The sequence below is a fragment of the Rhinolophus ferrumequinum genome, chromosome 17, assembly GCF_004115265.2.
Source record: "Rhinolophus ferrumequinum isolate MPI-CBG mRhiFer1 chromosome 17, mRhiFer1_v1.p, whole genome shotgun sequence".
Taxonomy (NCBI): domain Eukaryota; kingdom Metazoa; phylum Chordata; class Mammalia; order Chiroptera; family Rhinolophidae; genus Rhinolophus; species Rhinolophus ferrumequinum.
The window spans coordinates 29,885,841-29,908,789 of record NC_046300.1 but is presented as its reverse complement, the minus strand read 5'-3'; the positions used below and the strand labels follow the sequence as shown (position 1 = coordinate 29,908,789).

The window sequence follows — 22,949 nt, the reverse complement described above, 5'->3', positions numbered from 1 at the left end:
TTCACCCCATCTCCAGCTCCTGAGCTTCTAGAGGATTTTACAGCTTAAATCAAACGGCTTCCTGGTTTTTCCCTACTGCTGCCTTGGTGTTCAGCTTTCTTAGGCTGCTAAGTTAGTTAGCACATAACATCTGCTTTCCAAGTAACAAAAATATGTTGCTGTTGTCTTCTCCCCTGTTTTCTTATTCCTCGAGGGTTTATCTTTAACTACTCTGACTGTCCCTGGAGTAGAGTTTAGGAGGGAGCAGAGATAACTGCCTGCATTAATGCTGCCATCTTTAAATGAAAGTTCCATTCTGCTCTTCTACAAATTAGAGAATCACAGTTCCTACACATTGAAAGGGACCCCGAGAGAGTATGTTGCAAACCTTCAGAGAGCAAAGTCTGTTGTTCAATTTGCATGTGGTAGTTGAAGCACCAGGAAGCTGAGTGTCTTGCCCAAGGTCAGACTGTCATACAAATAGATATCATGCTGATATCTATTCCATGTACCGTAAATAACTATCCCTCAAAGGTTTTACTTTTTTTTTTTTTTTTTTTTTTTTAAATTTAGGACTATTTCAGCAACAGCTAGAGCCTTTTCTGTAATACCTTAAATTTGCATCCTTTTACAGTGGGACGACAAATTCTTCATAGTAGAATATTAGGTACTAAATTAGCTATAAAATGTGGCTAAATGTTTTATTTCTTCTGAAGTTGGCTTAAAAAAATTTCAGACACAACCAGGTTTTTAAAGTAGTTGATATGCTTTAGATGTGTTCTTTTGAGTAATGATATAAAAGATCTTAGAGAACAATTACCAATATGCCATAATTTAAATGTAACTTGTATAACTTTTAAAAACAAGGGGTAAAATAATTATTTTTAATTTTCAAGAAATACTTAAAACAAAAAACAGTTTGGTTTGTTTCAAGTGTCTTAATCTATTATTTGTATAATGTTATTTGCTACATTTTAGGAAAAAACACAGGCTTTGACACAAGGAATTTGTGGAGGAAAAACGGACTGAGATTTGGGATTCAACTTATTTTAAATTGATGCTTTTTTATCCTTCAGTGTAATAGAGACCACAGCATTATATTCCTTAAAAATTGAATGAAATTATTGTTGATCAAGAAGTCATTTTAGTCTGTAAATTCAGTCTGTAAAAATTTTAAGAGTTTTATAAGAAGCTTTAAGAAATGAATCGCTCTAGAGGAAAACGGAAGATAAAAAGAAAACCATTCTTAAACACTTACGGATTCTTTTCTTCCCATAGTTTTGCTGTGTGAGCGGGAACGGGAGATGTTGCTAAAAAAGGAATCCTTTTTAGTAGCAGATGAAGGTGGGGAGCCAGTGAATTCTCTTCCTCCAGGCAAACTCTCAGTGCTGGGAGATGAACTGATGTTTTTAGAACTTTGTCCTGTAAGAAAAATTAAGTTGCAACAATGAAACCCCAGACTCTTACTAAGCTACTGAACTTACTGCTTTTAATAAATGATCAATTATATTTCTTTGTTCTCACTGTCAACATGACAGGCACTGTGGAGTATTAAAATGCATGCATTTGTAAGTATTAGAATAGCTGCCAATTTTGTAAAACAATGAAGTACTGCTGGAGTTTTCTACATGTACTTTATACTACAATAGTCTAAGTGTCACACCCATATAAAACAACTAAAAACTCCAATTTTTAGACATCATCGATTAAAAGACTGGACCCTTAGTAATGGAACCATCCTTAATAACAGAAACTGAAAATTATTACACTGCACATTACATTAATATTAAAAAATTGAAATCCTTCGCCAGTTTTTCAAAAGAGTCTCTTTCCTTTTCCTTAATTGCAGAACGATAGATGGCAACCCCTAGAAGTATCTGGAAATGGGACAAGGTTCTGGCTCACAGGGCCTCTTTCTCGACTGGTCCCCGTAATAGAATGGGAGCAGCTGGATCCCCAGCAATGCCTTCTTTCACTGACAGGTTTTGGAGCCGTACAGCCCCTGTCGACAGGAGCAAGGGCTGTAACAAGTCCTGTGAGAGGGCAGCGAGGTGTAGAAGACAGGTACACAGAATTAGCTGCAGCCAGATGCTGCAGGTCTCACTGATACAATGCGGTCAGTCCCATAAGAGTGTTGGGGGCACTTATGGACCTAGTAAGAGAGCCTGGGGTGTATGCATACATTCATTCAACCACTTGTGCCTGAAGGTCCAGTAAGTGCCACACACTTAGCTGCGCAGGGAGATAGCTGGAAACCAAAACCATGAAAAGTCCCATCCTTCAAGGATTTTATTTTTTCTAGTGTGTGTGTGGAGGGGGCAGACAAGTACATTAGTAAAACGTACATGATTCCAAACAGTAGTAAGAACTGTGGAGACAAACAAAGCAGGAAAGGGGAATGTGAGTGTCAGAAGAAGGTGTTGCCACTTTAAATAGCATGGTCAGGGAAGGTGTCACTAAGCAGTGAGGTGCACTGACTTTTGAGCAAAAACTTGCAGAAGGTGAAATACCAGTTTTGCAGATAAAATGAAGGAACAGGAAGTACAAAGGCCCCAAGCAGGACCTTTGTGTTTTTTGAGGAACAGCAAGGTGGACCGTGTGGCTAAAGCTAAGAATGATGGGGAGAGCAGTGGGACAGGAGGTCCGAGGGGATCAGAGCAGGAGGGCTTGCAGACAATTTTGGTTGCTTTTACTCTGAGATGGGAAGCCACTGGAAGCCACACTAAAGGCTTGAGCAGAGAAGTGCCACGATTTGACTTACTTTTTAAAGGATCACTCTGGCTACTATGTTGAGAACAGAATTAGGGCTGGGAGAGGGAAAAACAAAAGCAGGGAAATCAATTTTTGCCACTGCAAACTCCAAGTAAGCAGAATGACCATAATTTGGTGGTGATAAGTGATCTGATTTTGGACAAAACTGACTAGATGTACTGATGAGTATATTCGGGCGATGAGAGAAAGAGAGGAGTCGAGTTTAACTCCAAATGTTCTAATGTTAGATAGCGGTGACAGATGAGCATTCTCTGTGAACGTAAAAACTAAAAAACCACTGAGGTATACACTCAAAGAGGTGAACTTTATGGTCTATGAATTGTATCTCAAGAAAGTTGTTATTTTTGATCAAGTCAGTTTCCACATTTAACTCCCGGCAACTGAAAGGCAGTAAAGGGCCTGCCCATTTTCACCCAACACAGGACGCTTCTAATAGGACATCTTGGCTGCAGAGTTTCTTGTTGACTGTGCAGAGCTTTTTGTGAGGTCTGCATCTAGGTCTGATGACATGCCCCTTCCAAGTTCTATTTCCTTCTCATTTCCTTTCACAGGTGTTATTCCCCAATAACCCTTTTGTACTTCTAACTCTGTCCCCACCTACACTCAATGATATTGTTGCTGAGCCCTGGGGGATAGAAGTGCGCCTGAGCTTAGGAAAGGAGAGGGGAGACTAGGTCCCTGGGCCTAGAAGATCTCAATGGTAGAGGGCCCTAGTATGTTGGGACTGGAAAAGACCTCAGGAACCACCTAGTATTTTCTCCTTTTAAAATTAAACCACTGCTAAGTAAATATAGTCTCACTTGTAAATAGATTAAATGTGACAATTGCTTTATTAAAGATAGCTTTATTGAGATATAACTCATATACCATGAAATTCTCTCGTTAAAGCTGTATAATTCAGTGTTTTCTAGTATCTTCATAGTGTTTCTCAAGCACTACCATCTAATTGTAGAACATTTTTGTCACCAAGAAAAGAAACCTTGCGCCCATTAGCAGTTACTCCCAATACCCCCGTCCTCCTAATCATGAACCTACTTTCTCTCTAAGGATTTGCCTTTTCTGGACATGACATGCAAATGGAATGATACAATACGTGATCTTTTGTGACTAGTTCTTCAGTTGGCACCATGTTTTCAAGGTTCATTCATGCTGAAGCATGTATCTGTACTTCATTCCTTTATATTGCCAAATAATATTTTATTGTATGGTAACACCATATTTTATTTACCCACTCATCAGCTGATGGACATTTAGCTTGTATCCATTTTTTGGCTATTATGAATAATGCTGCGATGAACACTTGTGCATAAAATTTTATGTGGTCACACATTTTCATTTTTCTCGAATTAATACCTAGAAGTGACATTGCTGGGTCAATATGGTTAAGTCTGTGTTTAACATTTTGAGAAACTGCCAAACTGTTTTTGAAAGTGGCTACACCATTTTATATTTCTATCAGCATTGTATGAGAGCTCCAATTTTCCCATACCCTTGTCAATACTTATTACTGGTCATAGTGAATGTTAAGTAGTATCTGATTGTGATTTTTATTTGCATTTTCCCAAAGCAAATGATTAATGATGTGGAACATCTTTTCATGTGCTTATTAGACATTTGTTTATCTTCTTTGGAGAAGTGTCTATTCAAATCTTTTTTAACACTGGGTTACTTATTGTTGAGTCATAGGAAATTTTCATACATTCTGGGTACAAGTCCTTTTTCAGATATGTGATTTGCAGAAAACTCTCCCATCCTCTGCATTGCCATTTCAATTTCTTAATAGTATCTTTTGAAGCCAAAAGTTTTTAATTTTGATGAAATCCCATTTACCTACTTTTTCTTTAGTGTTTCTCAACCACTACCATCTAATTTTAGAACATTTTTGTCACCAAGAAAAGAAACCTTGTGCCCAATAGCAGTTACTCCTACTACCCCCGCTCCTCATAATCATACACCTACTTTCTATCTCTATGGATTTGCCTTGGTATCTGTTGGTATCTAAGAAGCCATTGTCGGAAAGATTTACTCCTGTGTTTACTTTTAAGAGTGTTATAGTTGTAATACTTGCATTTAAGTCTAGAGTGTATTCTGAGCTAATTTTTTTATATAGCATGAGAAAGTAATTCAACTTCATTCTTTTGCATGCGGAGTTCCAATTTTCCCAGTACTATTAAAGAAAAGACTATTCTTTCCACATTGAATGTTCTTGGCACCCTTGTTTAAAATTAATTTACCATAAACGTAAGAGTTTATTACTATGCTCTCAACTCTATTCCATTGACACATGCTATCTTTATGCCAGTATCACAGTCTTGATTCTGTAGCTATACAGTAATTTTGAAACTAAGGAGTGCGAATTCTCAAATTTTATTTTCTTCCAACATTGTTTTGGCTATTCAGGAAATGCTTTGCATTTCCATATGAATTTTAGAAATTTAGAAATTTATCAATTTCTCCCAAAAAGACATGTAGGAGTCTGATAGAGACTGTGATGAATATGTACATCAATTTGGATAGCACTGTTATTTTAATAATATAAGCAAAATACATTTATGCTGTCTTTTATATTTACTTATGTAGTTACCGTTCTCAGTGCTCTTTTTCTTTGTGTGGATTTGAATTAATTCTAGTGTCCTTTCATTTCAGCCTGAAGGACTCCCTTTACTATGCCTTGTAGGGCAGATTTGCTAGCAGTGAACTCTGTTTTTGTTAATCTGTGATTGTCTTACTTTTTCCTTCTTTTTTGAAAGACAGCTTTACTAGATATAGGATTATTGATTGACAGTCTTTTCTAAAATAAGTTACTTTGCATATACCATCCTCTTGCCTTCTGGCCTCTATAGTTTTGATGAGAAGTCAGCTATTAATGTTATTGAGGTTCCCTTAGATACCTTGAGTTGTTTTCTCTTGGTGCTTTCAAGATTCTTTCTTTGTTGTTGGCTTTTAACAGTTTGACTATGCTGTGTCTACGTTGTGGATGCCTCTGAGCTTATCCTGCTTGGAGTTAACTGAGCTTCTTGGGTATATACTGTTTTTCATAAAACTGTGGACTATTTCAGCTAGCATTTCTTCAAATATTCCTTTTGCCCCTGTTTGTCTCTTCTCTCCTTCTTGACTCCCATCATCTGCAAGTTATGCTTGATCGTATTCTGCAAATCTTTGAGATTCTGTTCATTTTTCTTCATTCTCTTGCTTTTCTGTTTTTAAGACTGGATAATATCAATTGATATATCTTCAAGTTCTGACTTTTCTGTCAACTTAAATCTGTTGTTGATCCTCTGTAGTGATTTTTAAATTCTAGTTATTGTACTTTTCAATTTTCAGAAATCTATTTGGATCTTTAAAAAAAAAAATTCCTATCTCTTTACTGATAATCTCCATTTGGTGAGACATGGATTTCACACATTCCTCTGGTTCTTTAGACACAGTTTCCTTTAGCTTTTTGAAGGTATTTATCATAGCTGATTTAAAGTCTTTAGTAGGTCTAGTGTCTCAGCTTCCTCAGAGCCAGTTTGTATTGACTGTTTTTGTTTCCTGTATACAAGCCATGCTTTCCACTTTCCTGTTTCTTTGTACATCTCAGAACTTTTATTAAAAACTGGACATTTTAATAAAATAATGTGGCAGCTCTGGAAATTAGATCCCATCCTGTCCACTGGGTTTGTTTCCCTTGTTGTTTGCTTTTTATTGACTTCTCTAAACTCATTTTGTTAAGTCTATATTCTTTGTGGTGTCTGGCCACTGAAGTCTCTGGTTAGCTTAGTGGTCAGTTAGGAGATTTCCTTTCCTTAAATGCCTTGAAATAAGTCTCTCAGCCTCTGCTGAGAGCTCTGGGTGTATGTTGGGGCATGACTTCAATGCTCCAACAGGTAGTACACAACTCTGTTTCAGCTTTCATTCCTGTCTGTGGAGAGCCTCAAGTTCATCCAGAGTTGAGAGACTACACCGTTCTCAAGCCTTTCCTGGCCATGTGCACAATCCTGCACGTGTGTGGCCTTCTAGAACCCCAGGAACGCATTGGAGCTTTTCAAAAATCCCTATGGACACCTTAATCCTGAGATTTTCTTTTTAAGTTGTTTGCTAGCCTCTGATTTTTCGGGTAAGTTTTTGATTAGCCTCTTATTTACTCCATTTCTTTCTTGGACAGTTGTGATATTAAATAATTGCAACTGACATTTTTGATGAATGCCTTGTGGATAGGGTTTCTCCCTTAGTGAGCTCTGAATAAGGTCAAATAAAGACAAGCCCTATGAATGCGGTTTTTCTGGGGAGCTGCTGGACAGGTCAAATAGCTACAATTTACTGGGGATGGGACTTATTGGGTGTTCCAAATCCATTCTTTTTCCTCCAGTGGTTGTAAGGTTGCTGGCTATCAAAGGCTATGGCAGAGCTGGGAAGGAGTGGGGAGGAGTAGGGCAAGTTAAAAAGCTACAAAACATGTTGTTCTTATTGAGATCCAGTCATTTTTTCTTGAATAGATACTCCTTGAATTGTTGCAATCCGTTGATTAATTTCCAGAGTTCTGAAAAAGTTGATTTTGACATCTCTGCCACTGATATTGTTGCCTTGATGGAGAAACAGATTTTCAGAGGTCCCAACTCTGTCATTCCAAAAATGCTTCCCTCTGTGACTTGCTTTTTGGATTGAATTTGGTCTTAGAAATTTGTCTTTCTCATATATAAAAGTCTGCCTAACTCTTTTTAATAGCCGTGAAGAAAAAAACTTTTGTAGCATTCCTAAATAGACATTTGGGATTTTCCAATTTTTTGTCTTTATGAACAAAATGACAAAACTCTAGAGAGGTATGTCTTTAGGTACAAACAGTTGGCTATTTCTATTAGGTAAATTTATATAAATGGGGAACTGCTATGTCTAACTGTACATGCATTTTAAATTTACATATGATTCCAAATTGCTTTCTCCTAAGATTTTAGCAAACACGTGTGTATGTATATTTATCCATAAATGTAACTACAACATGGTATATTATATCTTTATATATTCATCTATTTTTTTATTTGGTTAGTCTGATGAATGGAGAAATTCATTGTATTAGTGGCAAGTTTCCTGGCAGCTAGAGAGGCTGAATATTTTTGAACCTATTTATATAGGTCATTTGAAGGTCCTATGTGAATTTTCTCTGCTTATTTTATTTTGAAAACTGATTTAGGGAGTGCCTCCTAAATTCAGGAACTCAGCCGTGTGTGTGTGTGTGTGTGTGTGTGTGTGTGTGTGTGTGTCCACATTTTCCTTTATGACTTCTATATTTATGGTTCTGCTTAGGAAGGCATTTCTTACCCCAGGATGATGTAGTGGGAAAAGATTTAAGTGTTTATTATAAGCCTAGGTTTTTCTTTTTCCTTTTATGACTATTTTTTCATTGCTCCTTGGAACTCGACTCCTTAAGTAGCTTTTATTGCCCTGGGGTGGTGGAAGATAGAGCTAAAACAAAAGGAATGTTTGGTTAGCTTTGAGTTTCAAATTGCTTTTAAATGTCCATAGGAAAAAAAAAAAAGATAAATCTAAGAAGCCAAAGCATTCTTATTTGCAAGAACATGGCTTTTTCACAAAATGCAATGAAAATATTTTCATCTTTTTCTAAGTTCATACAACTGAATCGATCTGTTCCTTCAAAATTCGAATCACCCATCTATAAAATTCTCTGGTGCTGGTTATTTTTTAAAGGCATTACAATGATGGTTTTTTGGATTTTTTTCTACGTTCATTTCACTCTTAGGGTTCTCTATTTCTGTTTGGTCAATCTTGATAATTCATATCTTCCCCGGAAAGCCGTACAAGAGGCAGGCAGAACAATGCCCATGTCCTTAAATCTCCGCTCCTCGGAGTATGTGACCTCACACAGCAAGAGACTTGGCAGGTGTGCTTAATGTTAAGAAGCTGGGCATGGAAGAGTATCCTAGGTTACCATGGTGGGCTAATGTAAACACGTAAGTCCTTAAAGTGGAGTGGGAAGGCAGAAAAATGAGTCAGAGATGTGACTAAAGAAGAAAAAGAACACAGTGGAAGCAGGAGAGGGACTTGACCTGACATTGCTGGCTTTGAAGATGGAGGAAGGGGTCCACAAGCCAATGTGACATCCTCTAGAAGCTGAGAATGGCTGTCAGCTGACAGCTGGCAAAGAAATGAGGCCCGTGATCCTACAGTCACAAGAAACTGATTTCTGCCAATAGCACAAACGAATCTCCCCGAGAGCCTCCTGACAACTTGGTTTTAGCTTGGTGAAATCTGTATCAGACTTCTGACCTACAGAACTATTAAATAAATGGGAAATTCTCTTTATTACTCCTTTATTACACTTTACTATGATTTCTAGACTCTCAATATTTGACATTATAGTTCAAAGCCTGACTTAATCTAATAATGCCAGCTAGAATAATATATATTATATTATAGTCCTAGAAAAAGTTAGAATTCTGTGGTCTATTACAGCTTTTGTCCATTTCTCCCAAAATGAAAAAAAAATAGTTGTGAGCAGTTATATATATATCAAATCTTATAAAATTTTAGTTGTCTTGACTACTTCTGAAATGAGGTACCTTTTTCTTTCTTTCTATCCATCCATCCATCCATCCATCCATCCATCCATCCATCCATCCATCTACTTAGCTATCTATTTATCTATCTATCTGGTATTTTCAATATATAAGTAAAGTTCTATCAAACCTGTTGGGAAATTTTTCCATTTAAAGTAAATTATAATATTACTGAAGAAAAAAAATCTTAAGAATCTACCCCAGTTTTTATAAATCAGTTTCCATGATGCAATTATAATAAGACCAGGAAATTTTTTCTTTGATTCTAGATTTCTTCTGTACTATAACTGTGTACTATTCATTTTTCTCTAATCTTCCTGAATTATAATATATATATAACTCCCTAGTCTGTCAATCCAAAGAAGAAGAAATCAGAAAATTAAAATACGCTACAGCAACGTGATATTTGCAAAATGTTAGTCCATGGACATATATGACCTGTGGACCTTTACACATATTATCTCATTTGATCCTAACTACATTGTGAGGTAGTTATGTATAAGAAAACTGAGGCTAGTAGAGTTTAATGAACTTGCTCAAGGACAAAGAGTTTTATATATATAGCAAGTAACGTAAGCTTTGTCTAACTTAAAGACTATGCTGACACATATTATTTCACTTCTGTATCACATAGAGTGACTCCAAGAATTCAAAATGGCAAAGAAGAAAAAACAAACAAACAAACCAGATTTAAGGACTAGGCCCATCTACCCAATTTTCACATATTTATGGATTTTGAGATGGCTTTTCCTACAAACAGAAAGCTGATAGGCCTCTTGTATTCCATTGCAGGTGCTCCTGCTTGTTTCACAAAGGCCAAATTTCACTCAAGGCTGGGACTGTTGTCATTACCAGCTTCAGCTACTGGGAAAAGCTAGCACAGTGGGTGGGATGTAGTAGGGCTACAATAAAGGTCTGCCCATGTTCAATCTGGAATATCTGAAGAGGACTACATGTATCAGTACTGTCAATGGGAATATAATGTGAGCCACATACATAGTTTTTAATTTTCTAGTATCCGTATTTAACAAGTGAAATTAATTCTAACAATTGATTTTATTTAACCCACTATGTCCAAACTACTATCATTCCAATATGTAATCAAAATCAAAATTGAGATATTTTTCATTCATAACAATTCTTCAAAATCCAGTGCATATTTTATACTTATAGCATATATTTCAAGTGCTCAGCAGCCAACTGTGGCTAACGGATACCATATTGGACAGCACAGGTATAAGCCAATGAACAGCCTAAATTTCCAAATGTTTTTCACAACATGTAGGCTGTTATATTTAAGTAACTGTCGTAACAAAATAAGGTAATGTTGTATCCAGGAGAAAGTTTTAGAATACCTGCTTGAATGAATTAGCTTACCAGTTATTTATTGTGTGAGAATAAGTATACAGTCCAGGATGAATTTAAAAGAAGTTTGTTCCCATGAGGAAAAATATCCATAAATTTCTTCTGTAGCTATTTTTCTGCTTAGCATACTACCTTTCAGAGCTTACCTCTGAATTATCAAATTCAAAATTAGTGGTAGTGTTAATAAAGTCCGTGGCTTATGTCTCACATAAAAACCCTGTTACAAAAGTGTATTTCCCCTCAATTACAGAAATCAGCTTACTAACAGTTTTGTGCCTTTTAGGAGCACAAACATTTAGACCTTAAGAAAATGGAGTTACCAGACATGTTTCCAGAGGGGATGCTGGAATATTTCCTCTGGAGATCTGTAAGAAAAGCCTAGGCACCAAAAGTAGTGCTGCCTTGAAACAAAAGAAAGTACTATCAGACTTCCCTGCCCTTTTCATAAGCGAATGAGACATTCTAGCACCCAGGTGTCACCTGGACACTCCTGGGGGAGTCAGTATTCTCAATACGTTTGTAGCCTGTGAACTGCACGGTGGTTCTGAAGCTCTATAAACCTTTTAAAGTTTTTAATTGATGGGAACAACATTAATCATTTCTTTTGTTGCACTAAAACTAAAGCCTATTCTTAGAGGCACATTCTGAAATATACTGCTGAGGGGCCTTGACCAGGGTCCTCTGTAGGACCCAGCTGCTGGGTTTTGGTTGCTGATGGCTCCCATGAGTTCCTTTCTGGAAACAGCCTTCAACTGCAGAGAGCTCCGTTGCCCAGGGTCATGCCCCTTCCCTGAGGATGAGCTACAATCCAGTGACTGGTTTGGGGTGACAGAAGATTAAGCTGGCCCCCTTGCCTCAAGGTACACATCTCTGAGGGCCATCTCAGCCCCAGAGGTCCCAGCAGCAACTATAAGTGATGCTTCTTTCACGCTCCAGGTGCTAATCTTGAGGGCATGGCCCCTCAAAAGCTTCCTACCCATAAATCTTTGTCTCACAGTTTATTTCTCAGAAATCCTGATCCAAGGCAATTAATTAAAAATTATTTTATATTTAAGGCATTCTTAAATATACTAAATATAGACCAATTCTTAAACGACTTCAGGTAAGCACATAGTCTTTCATTCCTAACCAAACAGCAGGGAACAAGCCCTAGGAGAGACTGATCTAATGAAACGCCTACAGAACTCTGTCCAGCACTGAAGATGCGGGGATGGCCACAACAGGAGCTCTTACGAAGCTCCCAAATTAACAGTACAAGGGAAATACAGACTTGTACATACTCTAACTAACCTACAATCCCAGGTGATAAAAGCAAACACAGAAGTATAAACAACCGTATTCTGGGGGCACAAAGGAGAAAGTATCTAGGCCTGTCTCAGGCAATTAAGAGGTGTGAGCTAAGTCTTAAAACCCGAAGAGTGGGGACTAGTGGTGGTGGCTCGGGGAGGGTCATTTTTTGGCAGAGATCACAGTATTTACAAGGCAGTCAGACTGCGGAGAACATTTAGCTCAATCAGAGACTGATTAAATCCTTTAGAGCTTCTTGCCATCCACATGTAATTGAAAACGACACCAATACCAGTGGAAAATAAGATTAGGTCCAATAGAGTGCTTCTTTTTCATTTGATAATTATTTCAATGGTTTTCGGGGGGAGGCCAGAGGGGGAGGAAGGAATTAAATAAGTTCTCTCTAAAAGTTGCTGGTATCCTAAACAACAACTTCTTTTCCCTCTTGGTTACCCAGTCCTGGGGGTGGGGGTGGGGGGAGAAAAGAGGGAAGGTGAGGCTCTAAAAACAGGGCCAGTTAGATCAAGAAGAGCACCTTGTTCTCATGCGAAGGGGTCTCTATCTCGTCAGTAGATGATGAGAGTTACTACGGATTTTAAGCAGGAAAGTAGCATGAGGAGTACAGGAGCCTGGCTGAATGCAGGGTCTCCTGTATTAGTCCATGCAAGACATTATAAGGATTTACAGGCTGTGGTAGCCGATTTGGGAGATGTTTCAGGGCAAAATTCCTCAAACCATTCCGTGCTGGGTCAGACACACACAGGCTTGAGTGTGCTCAGCTGATACCTAGTTACGGGCCCTGAACAAGTCTGACCCTCCATGAGCCTTGGTTCTCATCTGCACGGGAGGCACCGCTTCACACGTGCTGGGCCCTAAGTGGGTAATGTGTGCGAGGGCTCAGGGTGGTGCCGGCATGTGCTCACTAGTCAGGAGACACAAACCATCACAGGAGCAGGGGTGACACCCGAATGGAGAGCAGGGAGTTTACTGTGCAGTGCTGTGGGTCACAGGTTCGCTAGTCCTCTCCTGTGGGGCTGTTCTGACATGGCTGCACTTCTCAGCGATCTCGCGCAAACTTCAGCTAACTGGCTCTAAGCATAGGAACATGTAAGCCACACACGGCTGCCGAGGGAGCAGCTGGAAAAAAGGCAACATTTATAATCGAAAGTCATCACTGAAAAGTTTTCATATTTACTTCATTTCTCGGGCTTTCCTCCAATACTTTGAAAAAGAAAAAACATTTAGGAAAGTCTAAATGATGGTTTTATTTCCCTGAAATGAATGTATATCTGCTCTTGAAATATTACCTACGGGAATAGAAAAGGTTTGGCACCTTTGATGAAGTTCTCCAATTTCTAATATTACTGATCCTGTTAAGCACAGATTGTTAGAAAGATTTTGGTTGCCACCACTAACTAACTATTTTGCTTCCCCTTGCTTTCTGACACTCTGCTGGAAGTGTGCTGAGGAAAACACAGAGGGACTTCTCTAGATCAGGGCAGGTCTCGTGGTCTCCTCGTCACTGTCGAAGCATCTTCATCACAGACGGAAAGCTGTTTATTTGGGCTCAGGTCTCATAAAGCAGCTGGAGCCTTCCCTGTCAGACTGTCAGCGCGAGGCAGGCAGGGGGAGGCCTGAGCAGGGTATCCAGAGCGGGCTCCTGACTGCGTTGGCTTACCTGGGTCATCTAAGGCACAGGCTGATGCCCAAGCCACCTGCTAAAGCTGCAGGGAAAGCAAGGGGCCAATGAAAATAGAGCTTGGCACACAGTAGGCCCGTGATAAATACTTGTTGAATAAATGAATGAGAACTAAGTTGCAGAACTAAGTTGTTTGAACAAAATGATATAATCTTTCTCTTCAAGGTTCTATTAAAAGAAAATTGTGCATGTGGCTGTGGTCGGCAGGAAGGAATGAAATGAGCAACAGCACAGAAGCAGAAGTCAGGATAAGCAACGCAGACTTCGGCTTTCTCCTTCCTTAGCCAAAGATCTGCTCTGCAGAAAACTAAGTAAGTAAGTCAGCACACTACTTTGGGGTACCAGAACACCGGTTAAAGAGATGGCCGGGGGCTCAGATTTTACTTTTAGGAAACAAACTTAAATCCTACGGATTCTCACCATGTCAGATGATCACATCAATATTTACTGAAGTGCAATAACTGACAAGGCTAAAGAGAAATCATTTGGAGATTATCTGCCTTTTCTATTTCCATGCTATTGCATCCCTTTTGTATCACTTAACAGACACCAAGAAGAATTAACATCAGCTCCTCATGGAATCCCCCAGCTGAAAAAGCCCTGAAAGGTCAGCTGGTTCAATTACCAGAAAACAGCCAGAAACTGTACCTGTGAAACACAGACCTCTATATAGAAGTAAGGTCACATCTATTGCAATGGTGTTCTTTTCTTTTCTTTTTTTTAAAGATGTTAAATCAACACACTACTCATTGCCTGATCACAATATATTCTTTTCTGTTAATTTATTTAAAAAACACAGGTATTATGAAGACACATCATTATTAGAACAGTATTTTAATACTACTAGCATGATTATATTATGTGGATATTTTAAATTAAGGAAAACATGTATGAATTTTACTTCTATCTTTTGTCTGAATTTGAATAGAAGATTATTAAAGTTAGTCTGGGCTTCCACTAATAGAGAAATCCTTCTCTAGCATATTTTATCTAAAATTTTACATAATAAAAGATTAATGCTGCCATTTAAAATATTTATATGTTTTTAAATTCCACAGGAGATGAAAAATATGGATTACCATTATTTTGTATTTCTTAAACTTTTTTCTAGATTTTTGAACAAACGATTATGATATTAAAATGTTATCTTTTTTATTTTAAATCACTGCCAGTTACTGTATATGGAGATTTGTCACACCAAACTTTCCGTTAATATGATTCATAATACAAACACTGTACTTAAAAACTTACCACAAAATCAACTTGCGATTCTTTTAAGTGAAATATAACAAGTACTCTGGCTAACACATACATAATATGTATACAAACAGCATATACATCATGTAATCTCAGAACTAATTTGTCAGTTACTGTCACAGAGCACCTATGCAACTAAAAGAACACCTTGGTGTAAGCTGCCAAATAAAATGTAATGTTAAAATAACCACAAAATATAGTGATCATATTTTGCAAGGAAAGAGGCTGGTGCAAACTTAATAGAAAATCCACATCCCAGCCAGATTATCAAGGTATGACATGAGACGGGACTTTTGTTCTAAACAGCAGTGCCACTCAGTGGCTGAACAATGGTAGTGATCTGAGAGACAGAGTGAATGGAGGGTGGGCAAAAAGAAAAATGGAGTGTTGGATTAGGCAATGATAATACTGAAGGCAAAGAGATACACTATGTTGCCATGGTAACTGTACCTTGGAGGTCAGTTAGAGTCTGGACAGGAACAGAAACCTGAGCATCGCTTCCTGTAACTACATCGCCTGGATTTCATAAGAAAAAGTAATTAGAATTCACAAAAAGGAAAATATAATCAACTTTTCTTTCATACTTAATGTTGTAATACATTTATCAATCTAATTACTAAAAATAAAGTAAAACAGAAAATACAGTGTAATCTCATGAAAATTAATGTAAAATATTTTTAAAAGGAAATACTTTCAAAAAATATTTCCTAAAAAGCTTAATGAGAAAAAAAACACATAAGTTTCTAGTAAAGTATAAAACAAATATCTGTTAAAGTACAGGAAACTTTAGCAATCAAAAGATTTTGCTGAGCAGATTTCATTATGTTACAAATTTCAGTTTTTTATATATGAGGATATATTTTGAAAAGCTCTTTATCCAAAAGGAAGTTATATGAATTAATAAATAAGCACTTTTTTTGAAATTGACTTCCTCCTATAACTGGCATAATTTATTTTTAACTAAACTTGAAACCAATTTCTTCAGTGATCAGATAAAGTCTTAAACAAGTTCTAATTTCATATTAAGTATTGAAAAGATTTCAAAAGTTACCACATGCACTTATAAATGTCAACATGTAAAAATAAATCTGTGAACTGCATACCCTTTAAACTTGATACACTTATTACAGGCGAGATTTCATTTACAATTTGGACCTGCAGTAAATGCTTAAAATAAAGAAGTGTTCAAATTCAAAAAAAATAGACAAAGGAAACGGGGGGAAAGGAGCATATTTTAAGAACGCAGAATTGAAAGGAAAAGGGGCAACAGAGGAAATTCTGTGAAGAACTGAAATGCACTACCATTCAGAAGGAAGATTTTTTGCTTCTTTGATTTCCCTCCTGGATGACAAAGTTCAGCATTAAGCAGTCACTGTCAATAGAATAATCCTCTGGATATATCAGCATCTGAAGGCCTATGTTATTTTGAGATTAACAAGCTAAAAAACAAGCCTTCTTAAAAGGCACCATATTTTCTATGTATGATCATGTATGATCAATAGACTTGCTTCCCCTATAGTTTTTACACAATAGTAAAAAATCCATTTTTGAATTAACATAACATACCCTCAGTGCCTGACCACTTGCTTCAATTAAGATTTACAGCATGGCCAGCTCATCTGGAAATCACTGGGCTGTAATTACATTGTCTCTATCAATTAACGGTACACATATTTATATTCTCCTATAACTGCAATAAAATCTATAAATACTCCAAACAAGTGATAAATAGCTGTTAGCAGAACTTATAAGGTCCTGAATTTTCATACTATAGTTAACTCTTTACCCACTGATAAATGGTGTGCCTACTTTCTCCATATTTGAAGGAGATTTTTCAATTCTGTGCTTGCAACCCATTTTAGTTTGCTGCTCTGAATCACCTATTAGTGTATATTTAAAGACCGAAAAGAAATAATTTTAATATTAAATATTGTCAGGAAAATTATGGAGGACCTTCTGTGTTTCCTCTTCCTTCCTTCATGACCCCAATCCCAACACAAACTACAGAATGCATTTCAAGTAACATATACATGGATTTGGGGTTTTCCATGCAACTGTTCCCCTATATAAGCAAAAATAATTGAGAGTTAACTAACCTACAAAAACCATTAGCATTTTCATCTTTATAAACAACCATTTTTCAAAACAACTTTCAAATTTTCCAGCAGAGTATAGTTAAAAAGGCGATTACATTATCTTTCCTCAAAGGCACTAAGTAGATGATTCTGTTCTGAGATAGAAGTCGTATTCCAACACAAGCCTCCTGATAGGCTGAACGTTGTACATTGTGCTCACTCTACTACACAGTCTTGTGACACACTTGCAGATCTGTCGGTGTCATAGCACAGGCTCCTTGTGGGAAACACCAGCTTTAAAGAACTAATGTTGGAGACGTATTTTTGTAGAGCTAACAAATATATCTTTCACCCAAAGGAACCATCGCTTTTTGGAGCAGGAGACTCCTCAGGGATAAACCCTAACCTCTGATTTCAGGGTGAGGAAGCAGGGTCAGAAAGCTTCAGGATCCTGCTTTCAGTTCATTGGTGAGGGAAAGAAGGAAGAGCATCACCCTGCACTAGCTTCTACGTGTATGAACTGTTCTCTCTGCCTTTTACTCTATTTTATTCAAGCCTTTATGCAGGGAGGGGCATCAACAGGAATATTTATCTTTAATAGGAAGGTAAGCTTTTTGTAGAGTGACAGAAGAACAAACCAGAAAGAAAAAGAGAGAAGAGTTGCCAAGCAAGCCCACTTGCGTTCAGCATGGGGATCTGTTACAAAAGGCCCGAGTGCTACTCATGTTCCAAACACTTTGCTTAAGTGCTCTGTTGTCTTCTTATAACTGGGGACTTCGTTTTCATCAATTGTTCCATCCTCATGCACTTCCTTTCTCACTTACTGTGATATTAATACTTGACATTTCCTTCGAGACACAACTTTATATTTCTATAGTCATTTGGCTTGGTTCCTCAGAAAATTTAAGCTACAGCATTAAGAGATTCTCTGACTCATTTGCCTGCCATCAGTCAGAATTACTACTGACTACAGCTTGTTATCAAAGCAATATTGAAATCATATTTGTTTAGAACAATAAAACAGTACAATTAAGAAATATATAAAAATAACATTCATTTCCATTCAGTAAGTGGGCATGTCTCCTGGCGTTAAAATACATTTACAACATGTTAATGATCTGAAGTCTCCTTTTCTTTAAATCATGTGTGATAGCTCTACATTAAAGGAGAAGAATGTAATTTTAAACAGAGATTCTTATGTAGGTAAACTGAGTATTCTAATAGAAATTTAAATACTATTATATAAAGTTTAATACGTCATACAGGCAACGATAGATAACATGAGGCATCTAATGGAAGAACACACACGCTCATTATTGAATAATACTTATTAATTTGTATCACTGGGGCAATAAAGCCTTATTTAACTTAAGTTTACCAATTTAAATGCCAGTACTTTAAAATGTTTTAATAATTTTGGATGCACTCTTCTTAAACAGAGTATATGGAACATAGTTTAAAGTCTTCCTACTGATTCCATGTCACTCATTGTTACTGTCAACACCAGTTACTGAACATGGCTGTAACACAGGGATCCCTTTCAGACAAGAATGACACATTCGGCAGGGTATTTGCCCTGAAATCAAATGGCTATAGAACCTATGCTTTGTGAGGTCTCAGAAATGATTTTTGTAGATTTTCTGCCATCATGTTACTTTTTCTTGCTTCTATAGTATAGCTAGCATAGTCCTACCACTAAAAATAAATGTAGCTATTTCTAATCTGCTATGAGTAGGGGTACTTAATACATATGTCTCTGAAAAGAAGTGGGACATAAGAGTATAAAGGTTCTGGGTAAGAACCGGAAGGGTTCTCTTAGGAATACAATACATGAGGGAGGTAAACACTGGAGAAACCCGGAAACAGAAAGGAGCTCAGCAGCACAAGGCCCTGCCGGCTGCCAACTGCAGTGCCCTCACTCGTTAAATGAGAGACTGGGATTGGGGCGGGTCGTCTCCCAAGTTTCCTCTGCTCTCACAGGCTGTGGTTCTAATGTTTAGTGCAGGGTCTCAGTCAGGCATTGACTTGGGCTGCTTCAGATTCTGTTTTGCTTTTGTTCCCTCCTTAAGGCTGCAGTTCGTATACCTCGGAGGTAAAACAGCTGGAATAGACTGCAAGCCTAGGAGCACCTTTCCTCCAAACCAGCTGCAAGGATGAATGCTGCGATAGGAAAGCCCAGCACAACTTCCCATGGCAGGTGCTCCTAGTCAGAGGCATTATTACACAAGGCAGCAGAGATCACAGTCAACTGATTTCAAGTTCTGTGTTGTGCCAGTTTGTGCCATGCTCTATGGGCATCCACAGGACTAAACCCAAGTATACCAGGATAGAAATGTTAAAAAAAATACTTTAACAAATTACCTTGTAAAATGTTCTTAATTAAGAACAATATAGTATCTGATCATCCAACTTAGAAAGGATTCAATAAATGGATCTTTAAAAATTTTGCATTCATTTCTATTTCTGGGAGGCTGGTTTATCACAGGCAGGTGAAGAAATCCCAGGCTCTCCTTGGAGTGTTTCCCTTAGATGTCCTAGTACTTTTTCCTTACCTTTGTTCAACTGCACTGGCATGCTTTCCGATTTCATCAGCCTCTGCTGCTGCTGCTGCTGCTGTTGCTGCTGCAAATGCTGCTGCTGCAAATGCTGCTTGGGGACCTCTGTTAATGTCCTGGTGGGAAGCACAGCAGCGGAGGGGCTGCCACCACTGCCTCCTGGTACAGGGCCACTCGTACTGCCCGGGGCCATTGCTGGAGAAATCAACTTCCTTCCAAAATTAATCAGGCTATTAGAGACCTTATTTATATTCAGGGGAGCGCCTTTCGCATTGGTCCTGTAAAAAAACAGAAAGTGGTGGAGAGACATTATTTAAGTTAGAGCACAATTCTATTTCACACTATTTCACATACTCCATGGGTATAAAAACATACTTTATCTGCTTTGAAAACGGCCATTTACCAGATCGGCTACAGCAACTGAGAAGTGAAAACTTAAAAGTGACTACACACTAATACCACGGCAAGATTCTGAAAGATGTGATGTATGGAAAATAGTCTTTATACTTTTCATTCACTCATTCATTCACTCATTCATTCAGCAAAGAGGGTCTGTGTCAACACTGTGCTAGTTTCTGGGGATACAATTGTCCAAAACAGACATAGTTCCCCTCCTGCAGCTTCTGGGTCTAGTAGAGAAGAAATATATTACTCAAATAATTACATAAATAAATGTGTGATTAAAACCTCTGATGAGGACTATAAAGGAGAGGTACAGGGCAGGGCAAACCTTGGGCTACCCAAGGAAGGGGGCACCTGTGAAATGAGGCTGAGAGTAAGTTTTTCACAAGCCCTGGCATGGTCATATTTTATCTGATTTTGACAAATACATGTGTCTGAGGGTCACGAAGTAAATTCATAGAGCTTACACCAAGTGCCCAGTTCACGAGAACTGCAATCTACCCTCACCCCCTGCCACCCCACTCCATACGCTCCTTTCCCACTTCCCTGCTTTACTTTTCGTGATAGCTCTTGAAATCACTCGACATACTACATATTTTACATCTTTGGTTATTATCTATCCACTTCCTCCAATCTCCACTAGAATGAAAGTTCCATGAAGACAAGGATTTTTGTCTCTCTACTGTATTGTCACTGCCTAGCACAAATAAGTGTTTTATAATTACTTGTTAAATGGCAGCTGCATCTACCTATACCTTGTCTTCTTACCTATTGCAGTGGAAGAAGAGTCCCTGTTCCTAGCCATGGCTGGCGTCTCCATTCATGCTCTGATCTCATCTCCTCTGACCTTTCGAGATTATTGCTCCTGCATCTCCCTCTCCTGCATCATCATACAACCATGATGTGTGCGTGCGTGCGTGTGTGTGTGTGTGTGTGTGCACTAACTTCTCCTTTGAACACTCCCTCCTTTCTAGCTACCATCCCACTTTTTTCCCTCCTCACAACATTTTTTCCAAAGGGTCTCTTAAAGTGCTACTTCTGTTTCTTCAGTCCTTGGCCCACTAAGGTCTAGTTGTGGCCTCTTTGCTTTTGCTCTGAATCCACTGCTCAAAGTCACCAATGACTTCCACCCTGCAGAGCCAAAGGTCCATTCTTTACTTGACCTCTCAGCAGCAATTAACTCCCGTAAGCACTCCCTTCCCTTTACAAACTTCTTTCGGCTTTCCTGGTTTGAAAGCACCTGTGCTATAACTATCTGGCAAACAGAGGACACCAAATGGACATTTGTTAAATGAATGATTACTTTATTTATAATCTTGATTCATAATGGTTCATATGATTCATAACGTTGAAGTATTCCAGGGCTAGTATTTTGAAGACCAGTTATGATTATAAATTATTTTAGTTGTTAGAGGTAGTCCATCTCTATGACAATACCAAAGTTTATATTTTTACTGCTCAAATCATTAATAGAAGCTTATTACCTCACATATTGCATCTTTTTCATAAAAGTGGGAAACTGAAAATCAAGTTTGAGGGATCCATTTATTTGATTTTAGTTAACTTGAATTTTACTATCACTTCCTTCTCTTCGATGTACTTGGCAGCACTTACACAGTAATTCTCCTACTTTTCATATGACAGCCGTATCCTTGGCATTACTACATATAGCTCTAAAATTGAACTGATCCATAGTTCTATAATAAAAAGGAAAGAACACTCTGCTTCTTCCTTCCATACCGTTTGTTCTAATGGTACTAGCTGATATTATGGGCTAGATATTAGAGACATTGCTTTAGAGATAGGACAAATCAAATTGAAAACCTGGAATTCAGCATTATAAAAGAAAGATCTGTTCATTTATAACTCAGTACAATGTCAAAAACTCATTTTTCAAATGGTTCTTTTTGCATCAAGTTTCATCTTTAAAGAACTGGGCTATTTAATGTCCATCCAAAAATTATTGAAAATAACATTTCCTAATAGAGATAAGGATATATAGGGATTATGCACCACTTACTTCGTTTTCAGTTGCTTCCTTATGAAGGAGAGCGTTTTCAATTTACAGGCACTACAGCTTAACAGAGAAGGCACTGAATACATGTTTATTGAGCAAAAGAATGAATGAAACGAAAAGAACTCATAAATTCTAGATTAAGAAGGCATTCACCTTTGGCACCGTGTTCCACTCGGTCCCATTTCTTGTGAGTAGTGGTAGAAAGAAGAGCTATCATGATACTGAATGAAGTTCTACTGCATTTTAGTTTTGCTTCTTTGCCAGTCAAGATTCATAATTCACAGATATGAAGAAGTTATAATGTTGTTACCCTTTCTTATAAACAAAAATGTACTAGTCAAATTCCCATATTGCCAGTTGTAAAATTTATATGTTGATAAAAGTACTGAAAAACTGCCAGAGCATTATCAAGAGAATACAGTTAATGCATCTTCATTACTACTAATAACCACGAAAAACATATAGATCAAGCTCATGCGGAGCAATTTTTCATCTAAATAGCTCTTAAAAGGGGATGAGCACTGTTTTTCTTTTTTAAACATTTTTTGTTTTTAACCAATTTCCCCCTCATCCATTACCCATAGCTTCCAGAAAAACATTTTCTTTTAAAAACAACCAATGAAGGTGACTCTATGTATTTTCAGATATAAACAATTGTACATTGTAAACCATGCACTTCTAAGGAAAGCATGGTGTCCATAGTCTGCCTTTCAAGCATGACAATTTTTAGGCCAGAGTTAGCTAATATAGATCTTAAATATGAGTAGCAGTATTCTTCACAAGAAAAACTAAACAATTTGTAACAATCATTATTGCCTACGATGTATTCTATTAAGTCATGTGTGCTGAATTAGTGAAAATTAATGCAGTTAGAGATCTGACGGACAGTGAGGATCGAACTGGATTAAAGATAAAGTGCAATATGTAAATAGTGTTGAAATAAAGAGAGAACTTTGGAGTTAACAAGATATTAGACATCAAATCTAA

General features: G+C 37.6%; 1 protein-coding gene across 8 annotated transcripts in view; it reads right to left on the bottom strand.

Annotated features, from left to right (window-relative positions):
• Positions 1-22,949, bottom strand: part of TBC1D5 (TBC1 domain family member 5) — a 510,030-nt gene that overhangs the window by 46,884 nt on the left and 440,197 nt on the right. For 6 of the 8 annotated variants that reach the window (XM_033133071.1, XM_033133070.1, XM_033133068.1 and 3 more), the window contains 3 exons: positions 19,541-19,821; positions 15,364-15,429; positions 1,238-1,401 (listed from right to left, as the gene is read on the bottom strand). In XM_033133071.1, the coding sequence (XP_032988962.1) occupies positions 1,238-1,401; positions 15,364-15,429; positions 19,541-19,821 (511 nt within the window). The remainder of the gene's footprint in view (positions 1-1,237; positions 1,402-15,363; positions 15,430-19,540; positions 19,822-22,949) is intronic. The other 2 variants (XM_033133074.1, XM_033133076.1) reach the window with 1 other exon arrangement.